Source organism: Papaver somniferum, unplaced genomic scaffold (assembly GCF_003573695.1).
Source record: "Papaver somniferum cultivar HN1 unplaced genomic scaffold, ASM357369v1 unplaced-scaffold_21, whole genome shotgun sequence".
Lineage (NCBI taxonomy): Eukaryota > Viridiplantae > Streptophyta > Magnoliopsida > Ranunculales > Papaveraceae > Papaver > Papaver somniferum.
The window spans coordinates 1,161,837-1,179,808 of NW_020631041.1; the positions used below are offsets into that span (position 1 = coordinate 1,161,837).

A 17,972-nucleotide genomic window follows, 5' to 3' on the forward strand; every position below is an offset into this window, starting at 1 on the left:
TAACACTGAGCAAAGTTGATTTGGGTATATCTTCTTGAAAGAAAATCCCATGATTCTTTGGCAGTTTCAAAACCAGTGAGTTGCATACTTATGGAGGTGATCACTGTATTGCTTATCCATGTCAGTATCTTGTGATTGTTGATCTCCCAGTCTTCAAGGATTTCTTCAGTTACTTTTGTCTTTGCTAGGCTCAGTTTGTTTATCTCTAATAACAACACTAGTCGTAACAGCACTAGGCTTTTTGGTTTTCCCATCAATATATTTCCACATAGCTTTTCCTTTGAGAAAACTTCTCATAAGGAAGGACCAATGATTATAGTTTGTTCCATCAAACTTTACGGTAATAGGCTGATAATCTTCATGCGACATATTGAACGATAACATGAAAGGTTTTTGGATATTAGGGTTTGAGTTTTACAGGCTAAACACAGACGAGAGAGATGGTATGGCAGGGATTGAACTTGTTGTTGTTTGTTGTTGCAGCGGAAGATGGATTATTAGGTCTTACGAGGCTCTGATGCCATGACAGAGATTTTCATGACATGTATATTGTGAATGATAGGATTGTATTCAACGTGTAAACAAGATACAATACATCTGTTCTTATATACAAGAAACAGAGAATAAAAAGAAAAACAAAATATACATGAAAAAGGGAACAAAATATACAAAGATATAGATACCATGTAGAGCAAGATATTATCCCAAAAAATCATGACAATATCGTTTAACAATCGCAACCAAGACTCGGTAGTGCTCCATTGGTAAATGCTTGTTTAGAGTTGTTGTTTAATTCGATGATGGATGAGATAATTTATGTAAAGGTTACTACAAGTTTCTCTCTGCTCTCACCGTATCTCCCTAGCACAATATCTGCTCTGCTTGCTGCTACTGAGGGAACTGATGCCAATGATTCTAGGCTCAGGTCTTCTGCATATGAGACCCTTCAGGTGATCATCCAGAAATTGAATGCTTCAGATGAGTGTTTTTCTTCAGGCAGCAGATCAAATTATGATGTTAGTGAAGTTCGTAAATTGTAGCTCTTGATAGTGAAGTTCGTAAATTGGCACGACACACCTCGTACGAACTAATGAGCGGGTCACAGGTAACCATAATTTCCATATGTTCCTTGAATGCCTCTGAATTCCATCCTGTTGTGAATCAACAAGTGTATGCTAATCTCACTTCGACAGTCCTTTATATTGCAGGATATTGCGAAAGAACTGGATTCTCGCAGATCCTCAATAATGATGTGGATTTCCTAATTACTCTTACTTCATTCAACGTGAAGCACAAAGTAGCTACCCACTGCACCGTCACCGGTGTTGATCTCCATTCTCTGCATGTACATCCAGACCCCACCCAAAGTCCCTTTTCCCCGGTAAAACGGGATGAAACTGAAGACCAACACGTGACTACGAAGGCTTGCCCTAACGAAACTGTCCCACTCGATGAAAGTCCTCCAGAACATTGAGTTCTGGCTACATGCTTATTAGACTGAATAAGACTATCTAAGATTTTAGTTATTATTGTTATTTTTTGTTTTAGCTTCCTTGGTTAGATCAGGTTTACTTCCCTATCTAACTATTATCATGCTCTGTCATACAACAATGGGTTATATGTTTAAGAATGCAGTTACGAATTGTTTTAATTTTGAATTTTTGATGTTTCTTTATCGACTATACAATCCCATGTTACTCCGGATTTTGGTGGGGATTTTGTTATGCTTGGTCATTCTAATTACAAATTTGTTTGTGGTAATAAAGACAGCCTGAATGATTATGGAAAAAATTTGGATCCTAAATATATGTGATGAGCTACCACAGATAGAATCTCCTAAAGAATTCCTCGGTTATGGATCATTCGAACCGATGTCAAAGCCGATTGGGAAATTAGAACCGCTGATAATAGTACAACATAACGACGCTAAAATTTTCTCTTAGATGAGAGTGCCGGTACCCGGAAAACATTCCTATAAACCAGGTCGGCAGGCAGTTGCAGAATTAGAGGAAATGCAGTCCTAACCGTTGCATTGTCTTTGGTAGCATCAACCGCACATTCTGGATATTCAAGATCTCTTTCAAGTTCACGAAACTTCGAATTGTAGCGTTAAAAAAATCGGACGAAGCTGACATATTCTGAGCAGCGCTAAACTAATCATATGGGATGAAGCCCCAACTTGAAGACTTTCAATTCTTATTCCTTAAACCAAGTATAGTTTCTTATCCTTGCTTCAGATTTTGTCTTCTCTAGATCTTTGATCTAGCTTGTACTTGTACATATTTTTCTCTTTAATATATCCTTACCTTTTCTAAAAAAAAAAACATTACTCGAGATAGTCTGGAGGCATAACGATCGTCCTAGGTGGCAACTTGAGACAAAATCTCCTCAAGGGGAGGCAGGAGCAAATCGTGGGGACTTCTCTAAGGAGTTCCACAACGTGATTGTACTCAAACTAAACCAGAACGTGGGACTCGGAAGTCAAGAACCTAAAAATGTAAAATTTGCGAAATTCCTACACAAGCCAAGGTAACACCGTATATACCTTAATTTATTGCTCAACAAAGTAAAACGAACTATAAACACCGTATAAAACTTAAGACTGAAAAGATGAATATATGAAACTAAAGAGAATTGCCGAAAAGATGCACAGTTATCTAGCCACACATATAGTGGTGGCTGAAACTAAAGAGAATGAAGATGGTCGCTCTATTCTTACGAGCAACTCAAAAGGGGGTAGGCAGAGTAGTAGTATAAGATAAATTTCTCTTAAAAATAGTTCATCTTCACTTTCAGTCCAGTACGTGAATGTATGATAACTCTCCCCAAACCAGCAGACATTATTATTAATTACAGACCCTTCTGATGTTAACTAACATGCAGGTTTATATTTTAATCATACTTTTATATAAGAGAAACTAGTCCCCATAATAAGAGACTGGACTCACCTGCGCTTGCATGCCCTTCTTAAACCTCATTCGTGCAACCTGTAATTCAGCTGGATAACTTTCTTCTAACGGATCCGAATCAATCATTTCTTAGCGAAGAAACACACACTGGTGTAAAGCCTCACCTAACGTTGCAGCCCTTAAATCCTCTGCGAAACCAAAGGACTCGGCAACAGGAAGTGTACATTTAATGTTGTAAACGTTGTGCCTCAGGATCATCACGTCTTCAACCGCTCCCTTTCTCTGACCCAAGAGATCGGATACTTTTCCAAAGGCATTCTCTGGTACCTGAATCTCAACCAACTGTATCGGTTCTATAAACCAAGGCCTCGCAGTGAGCTGGGCGGCATACATGGCCCTCTTAACTGTAAGGGTAACCTGTCCCATACCTCTACGAACAGCATCAGAATGGAGTGCCACATCACACAACTCAAAGCACACGCCTCTCATCTTTTCAGCTGACAAAGCACCTTCAGTTGATGCACTATGGAAACCAGCAACAACCGATTCCTTGACCTCATCCAACTGGCGGACTCCTCGACGCATATCCACAACCATGTTTGGGCCAATTTCCTGAGGACTAAAACACCAAACTTTGTTCGCGACATCTCTGTTCCATCCATACTCTTCAGCTAAGATTCTTGAACAATCCTTGAGATCTCCAAGACGACCATCATCAAGTGCCATAACAACAGCTCCTTCCAGAGGTCGTGCCTCCATGTACAAACGGTTGTGCTTGTTTGGGGACTTGCTCATCACTATTCTGGATGACCTCTCACGAACAGTTTCACGGTATGAGACAATTGGTTCAGATTTAGTAATCTCCGTACCTCGCATGAAGACTTCCTCCAGATCCTTCAGGCAGATTTCGAGATGAAGCTCTCCAGCACCTGCAACAAGACAAGTACAATGAATATCTACTAGAATGAATAGTGAGAAAGAGGAAGAAAAGATGGAAGAAGACTTCACCTGCAACAGTGTGCTCTCCAGTCTCCTCTACGGTACAGGCCACCAGAGGATCTGATTTCGCAAGACGCTTCAGCGCCTCAACAAGCTTCGGAAGGTCGGCCGCATTCTTGCAACCTACAGCAATACGAACGACGGGGGAAACCGAAAACTGCATGGCCCTGATGGGACAGGCTTTAACGTGTTCATCACCGGCCAGGGTTGCGCTCTTGGTGATAAAATGCTCGATACCTCCCAAACCAACTAGGTTTCCGCAAGGAACATAATCCACCGGCTCTTGCTTCTTTCCCGTCCAGATGACTGTTCGATGAATACTCTTCATATACAGATCGTTCTTGTTACCTGGGACATAATTCGGTCCCATTATCCAAACCTTGGAACCAGCTGAAACCGTTCCAGCAAACACCCGACCAAAAGCAAAGAACCGACCAATCTCAGAAGACGGTATCATCTTCGATATATAGACCATTAGAGGCCCTTGGGGATCACAATTTCTGATGGCATTTGCAAATGAATCACCAAGGGGACCTTCGTACAAGTTCTTGACACGGTAGATCTGTGCTGTAAGAGGGGATGGAAGGTGGAAAACTATCGTTTCAAGTAGTGCATCGCTTGCAGGTAGCCAAGCATGCATAACACGCTTCAAAAGGGCCTTCCCCGCCAACTCCTTGTCATCAGATTTCATTTTAATACCGATCCTCCTTTCTAATATACGCCACATACGGACCTTGTCCACCTGATCATCCATACATTTATCATTAATCTACTTGATCGGTTCGTAACACAAATGGACAAAACCCCTCGCACATGTAGGTGAACCAGTTTGCTCCTTTGTCCATCTACTAGCCTTACGATCTATAAAATTATCACCCCATAGCTTCTCCAGTAGTTCAGTTTCACCTACATCACTAGACCTTGACGCATAAAACTGAGCAAACTGTCTCAGCGTGAACGCCCAACCTTGTATACCCGCAGAAAAAGCAACATTCCCTTTCAATGGGCAAATTTTGAAATCACTAAAAACTGGATCTTCGTATGACACGATCACTGAATTCACTCTCTCAATAGCTTTTGAAATGTTATTGTAGACAACCTCCCCGTCGAACTTAAAACACTTATCAATCTTGTTAACAATCAGAACAGGCTTGACCCTTTCTGCCAAGGCTTGTCTAAGGAGGTTCTCTGTTTGGATGCAAACACCCTCTATGCAGTCCACCACGACAAGGGCACCATCAGTAACGCGCAGTGCAACTGAAACCTCAGCCGAGAACTCACTGTGCCCTGGAGAGTCCATGAGATTGCACAGGAAAGCATTCCCACAACTTTCCCCCTTGTATCACTGTAGAATATCATCATTTACGCTGTAGCCCAGAGAGATCCCATTAGATTTAATTGTCATGCCACGTTCCGCCTCATCTACTCTATTATCCAGCATTCTAACATCACCAGCAGCTTCTTGGGAAATAACCCCAGCAGCAGCGATAAGAGAATCACAAATTGTTGTTTTGCCTGGATTTAGCAATAAAACAACACTTAAGTGAGCAAACAATCATTACAATTCTTAATAAATAACAAGGTCAACCTTTGACTGAGCAAAGAATTCAAAATCCAACTTATTATTAAAAAAAGAAAAAAAAGAGCATGCTGCTCACGAAAACCTAACCATTCTCCTAATTAATGGAACACTCAGCATGTTGTTCACCATCTCAAAGTCTACAAAACATTCAGCTTTTCACTAAACGGTACAACCATTCTCCTAATCGAACCAAAAGGTATACATAAATTTACCAACAGAGTTCTCCCTTTTTAACAATGCATGGAAAAATTCGCTTTATGCCACTTAACGAGATTCAATTAGCCATTATCTATTAAATATTTACCCACTAAGATTACATGCCGCTATATGCTACTTAACGAGATTCAATTAGCCATTATCTATTAAAAAATTACCCTCTAAGATTACATGAACCCTGAATCAAAACAATCCAACATAATTACGGAAAAGCACACTACAATGTATTCGAAAATCTCAAAATGCTAATCATAGCAGTTCTTCGTAGTGAAAGCAGCAAACATGTAGACCCGTAAAAATTATACTACCACACAAACATATGATAAACTAATGCTAGTCCAAATAATGTATACTACGTAGTGAATTACTTACCATGCTGCAATGGTCCAATCATTGCAATGTCACGTATGTTTTGCTTTCTATCCATAAGTTCCCGAATTCCTTCGGGTGAGAACTTCACCATCTTTAAAACCCTAATTGACATGAACAGAACAGAAATTACACATGTTCTTTACAAAGATCAAGACAAAAAAGCATTACAGAACAAAAAAAGTAAACCCTAATTCCACATTACTATACTAAAAGCAAGAACCGAAACCCTAATCAAAAGAAATCTCCACAAAATTAAATTGAAGAGAGAATCAATTTATCACAAAATTTTATGAAATTAAGCACCAACAACAAAAAAAAGCAACAGATGATCCAACTTAATACATGTAATAATCATGAAACCTGACAAAATCTAAACCTAAATCATGAAATCTACTCAACAAAATCACCAAAAACGTAGCCGCGAAACCCTAATTTTCAATATCAATTACAAAATCAAGAAACATCAGAACAAGACAAACATACAAATGAAGAAATGAAAACACTAAACCTAAAATCGAAGGAAAGGAGGAGCGAGAAAACTGACCTTTCCCCTTCTTCTTCTTCGCTGCTGCTTCTTCTTCTTGGGAAAATATGAAAAACCCTTTCACAAACTTTGTATAACTGAGACGGGAAAATGTTTTAATCTTTATTTCACAACTATCAACTCATCAAATAACCGTCCATTTGTATTTTAATTTAATCTGACGGTTCTTATTGAGTTTTTGTTGTTACTGTATCGACGGTAATTTTTTTGATACATTTGTGTTTTCTCAGATGAAAACGAACGGCTCCCCTTTAAAGCATCAATCCCCTTTCAAATACTCTATGTACTTGGCATGCTTAACTTTAACAGTTAGTCAGATACAAAGTACTATCATTTCTGCACCCGAGATGGCTATCATTGCTTTAAAATAAAATCATTTATGCATTAGAGGACAGAAAAGCATCAAGCCATCTAGATTATAAGTAAATGAACAAATACATCAATCGGATGGTTGGAAAATAACATTCCAGATTAATCGGCAAGATGGTTCGATTTTTTTTCTCCGATCTGACAGTGAATTGGGTGTTGATACGCGAAATCGATTTATTTTTCTTCAATTCATTGCTCTGAATTAGGTTTGTGTTCGAGTCACGACCTGTGTATTGATTAGGTGTTCATTTAGAAGGATGAACTCTTTTTTGTTCGGAACAATGAACTTTTCGTTGTGTGTTCTCTGTTCCATATATGAATTAGTTTGTTTCCGATTAGGTGTTCATTTGAAAATGAACTCTTTTCGTTCAGAGTAACGAAGCTTTTGTTGTGTGTTCATTTTTGAGAGCGAATTCTAGTCCAAATTTGAATTAGTTGTTTTTGGTTAGGTGTTCATTTGAAAGAAAGAAGTTATTTTTTTTCACAACAATCAACTTTTTGTTATCTGTTCATTTTTGAGAATGAACTCTGGTCCATATTTGTTGATATCATAATTCATATATTTATGTGAACCTTTATTTCTTTCAGAAGGCACAATTAAGGGATACTCTCACAAATTCAGAGATATTCACGGCTGGATTTTGGCTAAGGGGTATTTTTAATTTGGTATCCCCGATTGTGCCTTCTAAATAAAGAAATAAAATATATATATATATTCAAAACAATGGAGATATGAAAAGAAGATAAAATTAATGTAGCTCAAAAGTGCCTGAGATGCTTCCGAGGAAACTAAAAGAGAGGAGATTGAAACGAAATCAAAATCACATTGAATAAATCTGGAAGATTGAAAGAAAAAGAAAATAAAAATTCCTCATCAGAAAAATGCCTCGATTAGTATATGTAAGGACTCTCAAACTCGTCAATGCTATTAGACCGGTCAAGAGATGATTTAGAGATGATCAAGAGACGAATTAACCGCTAATTATTCAATTAGTTAATATATATTTTAATAATAGAATTAACATAACAATAATTTAGATATGAAACTAGTATCATTGAATAGGTCTCGAAAAGTTACACGAAAGGACTACTCGAACGTGTCATTCGGATACGAAGAAAATATCACCATATAATTATGAAGGGGAAAGTAGTCTTTTTTCTTTAAACCGACCTGGGCTCACCATATCCGAAACACTAGGTACGTCAGTATTTTCTTTGGTTTTATCTAAAACCGAGTCGAAAAAGATATCATTTTTCGTCTTCTTCCTTTTCGTCTCTTCATCTCTATTCTTTCTTCTTCCCTTTATTCTTTTTTTCGCTTGCTGATGAAACTGTGAGATGACTTGAGAGAAACACTAGAGAATTCTTTGTTGATAAGAAGGTTGATGTCCTAATCATATAGGAGATTAATTAGAGATGGTTAAGGTTTCGATGAAATGTTATTAAGAGAAAAAGATGATGAATAAAATTTCCATTTGAATCGATTGGAGATTTATGTCGTATTGAGGTTTAAATTAAATAACTGGTGATGGGTATTATAGGTTGAGAGAAATGAAGAATATTATGGGATCATCACCCAGCGCGTTAACTATCAAAAAAATAATGAAAACAAAAATAAAAATAATAGAAAACGAAGTTTTGATATAAAAAATGGATTGACGAATTTTGGTCGATAAACATTCTAAAACGAGCCCAAATACATAGAGAAAATAATTGGGTGGCTTGAATAAACTCATACATATGAGATGGTTGAGTCCCTTAAATTACTAATGTCTGCTACTGTTTTCTTTTTTTTTACCAATCTGTGCTAATAATTAATCGAATTAGAACAAATAATTCCTCATCTTGGAGTGTGGGTTTGTTGTAATTATAAGAAACTGAAGCGTAAATGGTTCTAATTTTCTCAATTTGAGTTCTAATTTCGTCTATTTCATGAAAAATGAAAACTTATCATCATTCATAATTCTTCATTTCAATTCGATCGATTCTGATTAATGTGATGGATATTTTGAATAACTTTGAACTGTTAATTGGTTTATTCGATTATATATGAATGGGATTGATTATTTGAAGATTAATCTCAATTATGAGAAATTTGTAAATCAAAAATTTCAATTTTATTTTCTCTGGACATTTCTTGTGACGGACAAGAAAGCATTTTTTCATCCTATAGATGGCCTCCCTTTGGTCGGCCGATTAGGGTTTCGTTCAAAAATTCAGAAAACAATTGAAATATGAAATTGATGACCTAGGAGGACGATTAGACATGGGTTTTGAGTGATTAAGTGGGTTATATCTGGATGTCAAGTAAAATTAACTCACGGGTGATGGTATTGATGTTGGTGATCGAATTTAGGGTTATAAGCAATTATTATAGGGTTTCGGTGGAATTGAATTGGGGAAATAGCTATTCAGAGGATGTTGATGCTTGGGTAAGACTCCAATTTCGTTGAAGTTTGACATTTTTGTTCAAATTGTTTCGATTATTGAATTTAAGTGATTGTGAATAAATCTGAGGTTGAGTATAGTATGGAGTTGTAGTTGTAGTTCGGATTGTGTTAGGTCACAGGGGGGAAGGAAGGATGGTGTTATTTCTGAATATTGAATAGGTTGAGTTGTAGATGAATGCTAGGTTAGTTGAGATGGTGATATTGTTGTTACAGGAAATGAACTAGAGGACAACAAGGATGGTTAGGAGCTTATGCTTGAGCTGAGTAGATATAGTTCATGTGAATGGTGTTATTGAATAAGCATGGAGGAACTGAAATGGGGGTGTTGGATTGAGCTGTAGTTGTAGGTGTTGGATTTGATTTGGTGGTGAACTGACTATGGACTGTTGGTAGAATGAGATGTTGTTGTTGTCTGTGTTTATGTTAATTGCATGTGAAGGTCAATATAAGATGGATACAAGTGATGAATGTGTTGAGGGAGGCAATTAAAAAGTCTTGAACTTTATGGTATGAGCTAAAGATAGAATTGTTGTTGAAGATGAAGTAGTTAAGGTTTGGAATTGATGATGCCACGGGCTGTTGAAGATTGAGTATGAAATTAGATTATGAATGAATTAGTATTGGTGCTGGTTCTGCTGTTGTTGGTCTGTATTTCTAATAACAAAAATGTGTAGTTGGATGACTGTATCTGGAATATTGCGGTGTGGTGTTCAAGTTGATGATTTTGCAGAATGAATGGTTGGATTGATTCAAGCGTGGGAAATAGGTTGTTAGATATTATGTGTTTGCATCTGTATTTTGGCTTGTGCATTAGCGTCCTTGACCTGTGTAATGCACCTAGTCATCCCAGTCAGCTGTCTGACTTAGCTGACTCAGTTTATCTGATTAAGTCAAATGTGTATTTGACTTACCTGAATCAGTCTTGTTGACTGAGTTGACTCACCGATTCCCTGTTTGACCCAGTGGATCTTGACCGAGTTAACCCTTTTACTTAATCTGGGCCTGTTGACCTAACCTTGACCTGTTGACCATTGACTTGACCTTTGACTGTATGGTAGGTTGGGAAACCTACAATAAAATACTGCAAGTGCACAGCGTCTAACTAGTAGACAATGGCAAATACAGGTCGTTCCCACGAGGAGTGTGAAATACTCTACCAACTAATACCAAGAATTACTAATTAACAAGATGATGTTTTAAAGAGTTTTCGGAAATTTGGAACAAAATGAAATAATAACAAGTCTAACAATGAATAAAATGAAAATGGGTTGTTAGGATTTTCGGTTTCCACCAATTAATTATGCAAGCTCTACTAATCGTTAAAAATATATTTCATGCTTTTTCAAATACTGTTTCTCCGCTGTAATCTTCTTCGCTTCATGGGTAGTGATTCTAAAGCATTACCTATCAATCCTAAAGCATATCACGTCAAGGGATTTAACCAAAGTACGAAATATCAATTGAAAAGCATAAATAATCAACAAAATCACATAAACAATTAGATACCAAGCTTTTGTGAAGATAAATTACTAGTCATTCAAATCATTATTTAAGCATATAAATGTAGAGTTTTCATAATAAAATTGGGTTCTACCTAAACCCTAACATGGTTCTAGCTAGCCATGGCTTTCTCAAAAGCCATAAAAAGATTAACAAAAGAGGAAGGATTAAACCGATATCGACTTTGTCGCCTCTGGTTCTTGTACTCTAAAAACTTCCAAAGCGGCCGCACTTCTCCCTCTCGTCTGTCACTAACAGAGAAGTACTCTCCTCCGCGCCCTCTGGCCGTTTTTCTTCTTCTCTGTATCGGCCTTTTCACCGCAGCCTCTTCCTCTCCCCTTATTTTGTTTCTTCTCATTCCTTTATATTTAGTGCTGCAAAAAAGTCCGACTAAGACCTAGTATAATTACCTAAGCCCAGTACATCATGGTCCATATAGCCTCAGGTCCAGCATCTCCACAGTAACAGTCGAAAGTCAGAGACCCCAAATTCCACACGCTAGCACTGCAATCAATCTTCACCATCATTTAATACCAGCACTGCCATTATTTTCCCAGCAGATTCGATCCACCACCAATAAGATTTGAAGCTCGATTCCATCCCCATACTCCTCTGCAAATCCACTACTGTCATTCATGCCCGAAACACTGCCTATTCAGCCACTGTTCTTCGTTTCAAATCTTCTACAGAACTTCCAATCTGTCGTTTACAGTCATGAGTAAATGACAGCAACACCAGTTCGACTGCTCCATTCATGCAAACACGATCCCTTCATCTGTTGCCGTAAACACCACTGCTTCTCTACTTCGCAGGCATCTCGTCGTCACCAGCAGAGACTCAACCAATGAATCCCATGCAAACCCATCTTCTCAGCGTACGTATATACCTTCTCTGTACGTTCACTGCCTGCTGCAAATGAAACACCACTTCCTGTTCCGAAACAGCATCTTCTCGAACCAACCAAACTGAGCCATCCATCGACCAACGCCAATCATCACCTTGTTTTGCTGCTGCTAAGTCTGACCCAACACAATCATCTCTTCATTCACATATAGCCTCCATCTGCCAAATCCGGGCACAGCATACCCTTCCAGACCCGAATCCATTCAGATCCAAGATCTCATTGATGTTGTTGTATGCACAGAAAACCAATCTGTTCGGCAGCTGCTTGCTTGAGAAATGCAAATTTCTTCTTCTGTTTCGACCAAAAAGATATGTGGTAGAAAATACCACAGAATAAGCCACGTCCCCCTTTTCATCTTAGCCATTAGTGGGCCGTGCTTGTGTTAAACAAGTGAAGGCTGCTCTCGTCCCCACTACTCTGGACTCTACGTGAACTAAGTGAGTGCAGCAACTTGATAGTTCGCAGGGATGCCAATACCAGTGTAGTCACAAACTCCATTTTAGCTCCAACTTTATCAGTTTATTCTTCGGATGGTCTAATTTTCCTGTACTTTCTACAAAAGCACTAAAATAGCATTATTAGTCAAATATTGAGTCCTATCTAATATAAATATGGGTATAAAATGTATTACTTACGTACTTATCAACACCCCCAAACTTATTATTTGCTAGTCCTCGAGCAAATCAAAACTACAAAATAAAATCCTAACTCACTATCGCAGGCATCGTCGATTGCATTTAGCGTAAGCAATAAGCCTTTAAACCCCTAGGTGTCCCTAGTGGTCGAGTTATAGTCTCGGGAGGGCTTACTAGAGATATACCCACAAAACCTTTACTCCAGACTTTAGCTATCTACGCAGAACCTTGGAAGGCACTAAAGAATCTCCTTGGTTGGCATACTTATTGACTACAGGAAGAAGTACCCTGATGCGAAATTCCAATTGCTGTACACGAGTTTGCACTCAAGCATACTAAAATTCATATAAAGTGACAGCTCTACTCAGATAGTCGCACTATGGACATCAATATCCGAGTCAAACTATCAATGGATAGATCAAGAAGATGGATATAGAAAAACATAGATGGTTTTGATGTTTACTAAGTGAACGGCGTTTCCCATATCTGTCTGAAGGCCTCCGCCAAAATGAACCTATCCTAATGGATTGATACTAGTCTGACTAATATCAACACACTGGCATATACAAGGGAACCAGTGGTCGATAACCTAACTCTAGGTCAACACAACTGGCATATACAAGGGTACCAGTGGTCGACTTTATTGAATTTATTCCTTTTGGTCAAATGGTCTGATCTCAATTTTTTTTTTTTTCAACTTTTGGTAACTACCATTTTTTTATCTCTTTTTTTTTCTTTTTCTTTTTCAACTTTTTTTTTTCATGGTATCTCAACCACTCTAATTCACCCTAATTGGTAACAACTTGAATCGTGGGCCCCACCTCACTTAGAGAAACATGGTTTAAAAACAAAATAAAATAAAAATAGAAGTGAAAAGGACTCAACGAGATATGGTGAAACTATCATGTTATTTCTAACACCTGAGCTCTGTGCTTTTATGAATAGACTCTTTAGATGTTTCCATCTAATCAGATTGGTTCCTCAACTCCTACAACCAAAATGCTTCCATCCACTTAGATTAGTTAGTGCAATCCTCAATAGGCATAAATTTCTAAGCTCTGGAGTTTATTTATAATGCAACTAAAAAGTTTCTCCCATACCCCCAAACTTAAATCTAACATTGTCCTCAATGTTCTAAAGATAAAATTAAAAGCATGAACAAGGAGAAACTGTTACCATTCGAAGCAAAAGAGTTAAGGAAAGATATTACCGTGTTGCATGAGCATGTGATACCTCCCAAGAAGTAAAATGTATTTTTTCTTGCTGTCAGTAGAATGTCCTCAAACAAGGTGGGGATGGTACCCAAAAGTAGACATCCAATCATATATATAGAGTCTGAAAAGTTGAGGATCATCCCAACTAGTCCGGTCGGCTGAAAATATGAACCTGCAAACACTATAAAGCTCCAAATGGATGCGTAAGTTCATTCCCAATAGAAATCTGTAAGTAATATTCAAGTCATGCATGGACATGATAGGTAAATCACTCCCGTAAGAAATAAGTTCAGATTGTTTAACAGTTTCTATTCGCGGGGCACGCTCTAAATCAGGTTCCAAATCATTGGAAATAATTTCCACAGCTGAAAGTTCAGTCGTGGAACAAGGGCTCAATAGAGCAATAATATCATGACTCATAGACCCACTATCATCTACAACGGTTTCATTATGAATATTATCAAGATGAGAAAAACCATAACTTGATAGTCAGAAAATGGTTTAAAGGTCAAGGTCGGACCTTTCTCGGCTGATGAAACTAGTCGAGACTCGGCCAATACTAGAGGTTCTATTATGGGCTTCCATTTATTAGTGTCTAGCAGTGGTGTGGAGTCTAATAAGGCATTGACTTCACAAATAACACTATCATCATCAAGATCATACCCAAAATGAGTTAAGCAAACCTCTAGTGGATCTTCCAATTGGTCCTTGCAAAAGCTTTGTGAATCCATAATTTCTTTTCACCCGCAGCACTTTCTAAGGTACCTAAAAAAAATATCAAATAAACTGCGTAAAAAGGAACTAAAAAAAAAATTTAAAGAAAAACAAAATAAATTATATACAAAAATAAAAATAAAATAAAACAATTATGTACAAGAAAATTGATATCAATCAGAGAGTACTATACAGCCACTCCCCGGCAGCGGCGCCAAAAACTTGGTAGGTTGGGAAACCTACAATAAAATACTGCAAGTGCACAGCGTCTAACTAGTAGACAATGGCAAATACAGGTCGTTCCCACGAGGAGTGTGAAATACTCTACCAACTAATACCAAGAATTACTAATTAACAAGATGATGTTTTAAAGAGTTTTCGGAAATTTGGAACAAAATGAAATAATAACAAGTCTAACAATGAATAAAATGAAAATGGGTTGTTAGGATTTTCGGTTTCCACCAATTAATTATGCAAGCTCTACTAATCGTTAAAAATATATTTCATGCTTTTTCAAATACTGTTTCTCCGCTGTAATCTTCTTCGCTTCATGGGTAGTGATTCTAAAGCATTACCTATCAATCCTAATGCATATCACGTCAAGGGATTTAACCAAAGTACGAAATATCAATTGAAAAGCATAAATAATCAACAAAATCACATAAACAATTAGATACCAAGCTTTTGTGAAGATAAATTACTAGTCATTCAAATCATTATTTAAGCATATAAATGTAGAGTTTTCATAATAAAATTGGGTTCTACCTAAACCCTAACATGGTTCTAGCTAGCCATGGCTTTCTCAAAAGCCATAAAAAGATTAACAAAAGAGGAAGGATTAAACCGATATCGACTTTGTCGCCTCTGGTTCTTGTACTCTAAAAACTTCCAAAGCGGCCGCACTTCTCCCTCTCGTCTGTCACTAACAGAGAAGTACTCTCCTCCGCGCCCTCTGGCCGTTTTTCTTCTTCTCTGTATCGGCCTTTTCACCGCAGCCTCTTCCTCTCCCCTTATTTTGTTTCTTCTCATTCCTTTATATTTAGTGCTGCAAAAAAGTCCGACTAAGACCTAGTATAATTACCTAAGCCCAGTACATCATGGTCCATATAGCCTCAGGTCCAGCATCTCCACAGTAACAGTCGAAAGTCAGAGACCCCAAATTCCACACGCTATCACTGCAATCAATCTTCACCATCATTTAATACCAGCACTGCCATTATTTTCCCAGCAGATTCGATCCACCACCAATAAGATTTGAAGCTCGATTCCATCCCCATACTCCTCTGCAAATCCACTACTGTCATTCATGCCCGAAACACTGCCTATTCAGCCACTGTTCTTCGTTTTAAATCTTCTACAGAACTTCCAATCTGTCGTTTACAGTCATGAGTCAATGACAGCAACACCAGTTCGACTGCTCCATTCATGCAAACACGATCCCTTCATCTGTTGCCGTAAACACCACTGCTTCTCTACTTCGCAGGCATCTCGTCGTCACCAGCAGAGACTCAACCAATGAATCCCATGCAAACCCATCTTCTCAGCGTACGTATATACCTTCTCTGTACGTTCACTGCCTGCTGCAAATGAAACACCACTTCCTGTTCCGAAACAGCATCTTCTCGAACCAACCAAACTGAGCCATCCATCGACCAACGCCAATCATCACCTTGTTTTGCTGCTGCTAAGTCTGACCCAACACAATCATCTCTTCATTCACATATAGCCTCCATCTGCCAAATCCGGGCACAGCATATCCTTCCAGACCCGAATCCATTCAGATCCAAGATCTCATTGATGTTGTTGTATGCACAGAAAACCAATCTGTTCGGCAGCTGCTTGCTTGAGAAATGCAAATTTCTTCTTCTGTTTCGACCAAAAAGATATGTGGTAGAAAATACCACAGAATAAGCCACGTCCCCCTTTTCATCTTAGCCATTAGTGGGCCGTGCTTGTGTTAAACAAGTGAAGGCTGCTCTCGTCCCCACTACTCTGGACTCTACGTGAACTAAGTGAGTGCAGCAACTTGATAGTTCGCAGGGATGCCAATACCAGTGTAGTCACAAACTCCATTTTAGCTCCAACTTTATCAGTTTATTCTTCGGATGGTCTAATTTTCCTGTACTTTCTACAAAAGCACTAAAATAGCATTATTAGTCAAATATTGAGTCCTATCTAATATAAATATGGGTATAAAATGTATTACTTACGTACTTATCACTGTACTTTTACCTGGACTTAGACATTGACTATTAGTTGATCTGTGACCGTCAGTTTGACCGTTATTGACCATTAGTTGACTCAGATGGACTGGAACTTAGTTTAACGGGCTGGTTTGTTGGGATTGAACTTAGAACCAGCTTTCCTATTGAACATAAATTGGACCCTTATGGTCCGAACTGACCTTTGGACTCGCCAATGAGATCATTGTGCATTGAGCTCAGGATCATATGACGAGCACTGCGATCCTTCTTAATCCATTCCTGGTAATCCTCGAGGTTGCGACGTTGTTGAGCTGTCGTACCCTCCTCGGTCCGAGGCATCACATGCTCAGTTATTTCCTGCATCCCGTCATTATGCGAGAGAAAAATGATCTTTCGGCGCCAGATGTTATAGTTGTCGCCATCAAGTTTTTCTCCCTTTTTCAAATTAGCAATGATGTTCTTGGAAGCCATATAGTCTAACATAGCAAGCGAAAAATAAAAGAAAAGGATATTAAACTTATGGAACTATACACATATTTAAAAAATAACTTTGTAGCATTAATCTAAATAAATAGCAAAACAACATTACAAGTCGCAAGATCGAAAAATCGTTAAACTCCTAATCATCTCTCGCGCCACAAGTAATATTTTCTACATCTATTTAATATATGTGTAAGTTAATGGTTTTTGGGAATTAAACAAACTCAACCAAACAACCTCCCACTCAATTGTTTTAACATGTTATCAATCATGATCTTAACTCAATCAAACATGTTTTAACAGCGAACCAGACCGAACTGTTGGCCTAAACCGAGAGCTGAAACGTCAGGATGGACTGCGAGCTGACTCACCGGTCCGATCTGGACGGCGAGCTGACCCACTGGTCCGAGATGGACCGCGAGTTAATCCACCGATCTGGACCGCGAACTGACCCGTTGGTCCGAGATGGATCGCGAGTTGAATCGCCGATCTGGTTTGGGTTGACTCGCCGATCTGACTCGGTTACTGTTTATAGTCTTCTCCAAATTTCAGCAGTGTACAGACGCGCATGATCAACTTTGGGAGACGATATCTCACTCATACGAGCTCCGATTTAAGCAAATAATATGTCAAAAGAAAGCTCTCAGAGAGCACTATCTATCTATATTAATTTTAATTAACATTGATCGACATATATACATCAAAACAATCATCAAACCGCTACTCACAAACATGATATAAAACAAGGGTTTTGTTATATCTCTCAAACCACACGTCCAAACGATACAAAACTTTCCAGGAGATCATTTTAATCAATAATGAACATACCCAATTAAATATTTCAAACCAAAAAACCCTTATCAAGATCCAAAATATTTAT

The 17,972-nt window shown here is 38.2% G+C and overlaps 1 protein-coding gene and 1 pseudogene across 1 annotated transcript; both read right to left on the reverse strand.

The window, feature by feature from the left end:
• Nucleotides 1–2,763: 2,763 nt before the first annotated feature.
• LOC113340317 lies at nucleotides 2,764–6,684 on the reverse strand (annotated as a pseudogene).
• LOC113340129 (elongation factor 2-like) lies at nucleotides 4,678–5,208 on the reverse strand. Its single transcript, XM_026585337.1, has one exon. The coding sequence runs from the start codon at nucleotides 5,206–5,208 to the stop codon at nucleotides 4,678–4,680; it is 531 nt and encodes a 176-aa protein (XP_026441122.1).
• Nucleotides 6,685–17,972: the final 11,288 nt, after the last annotated feature.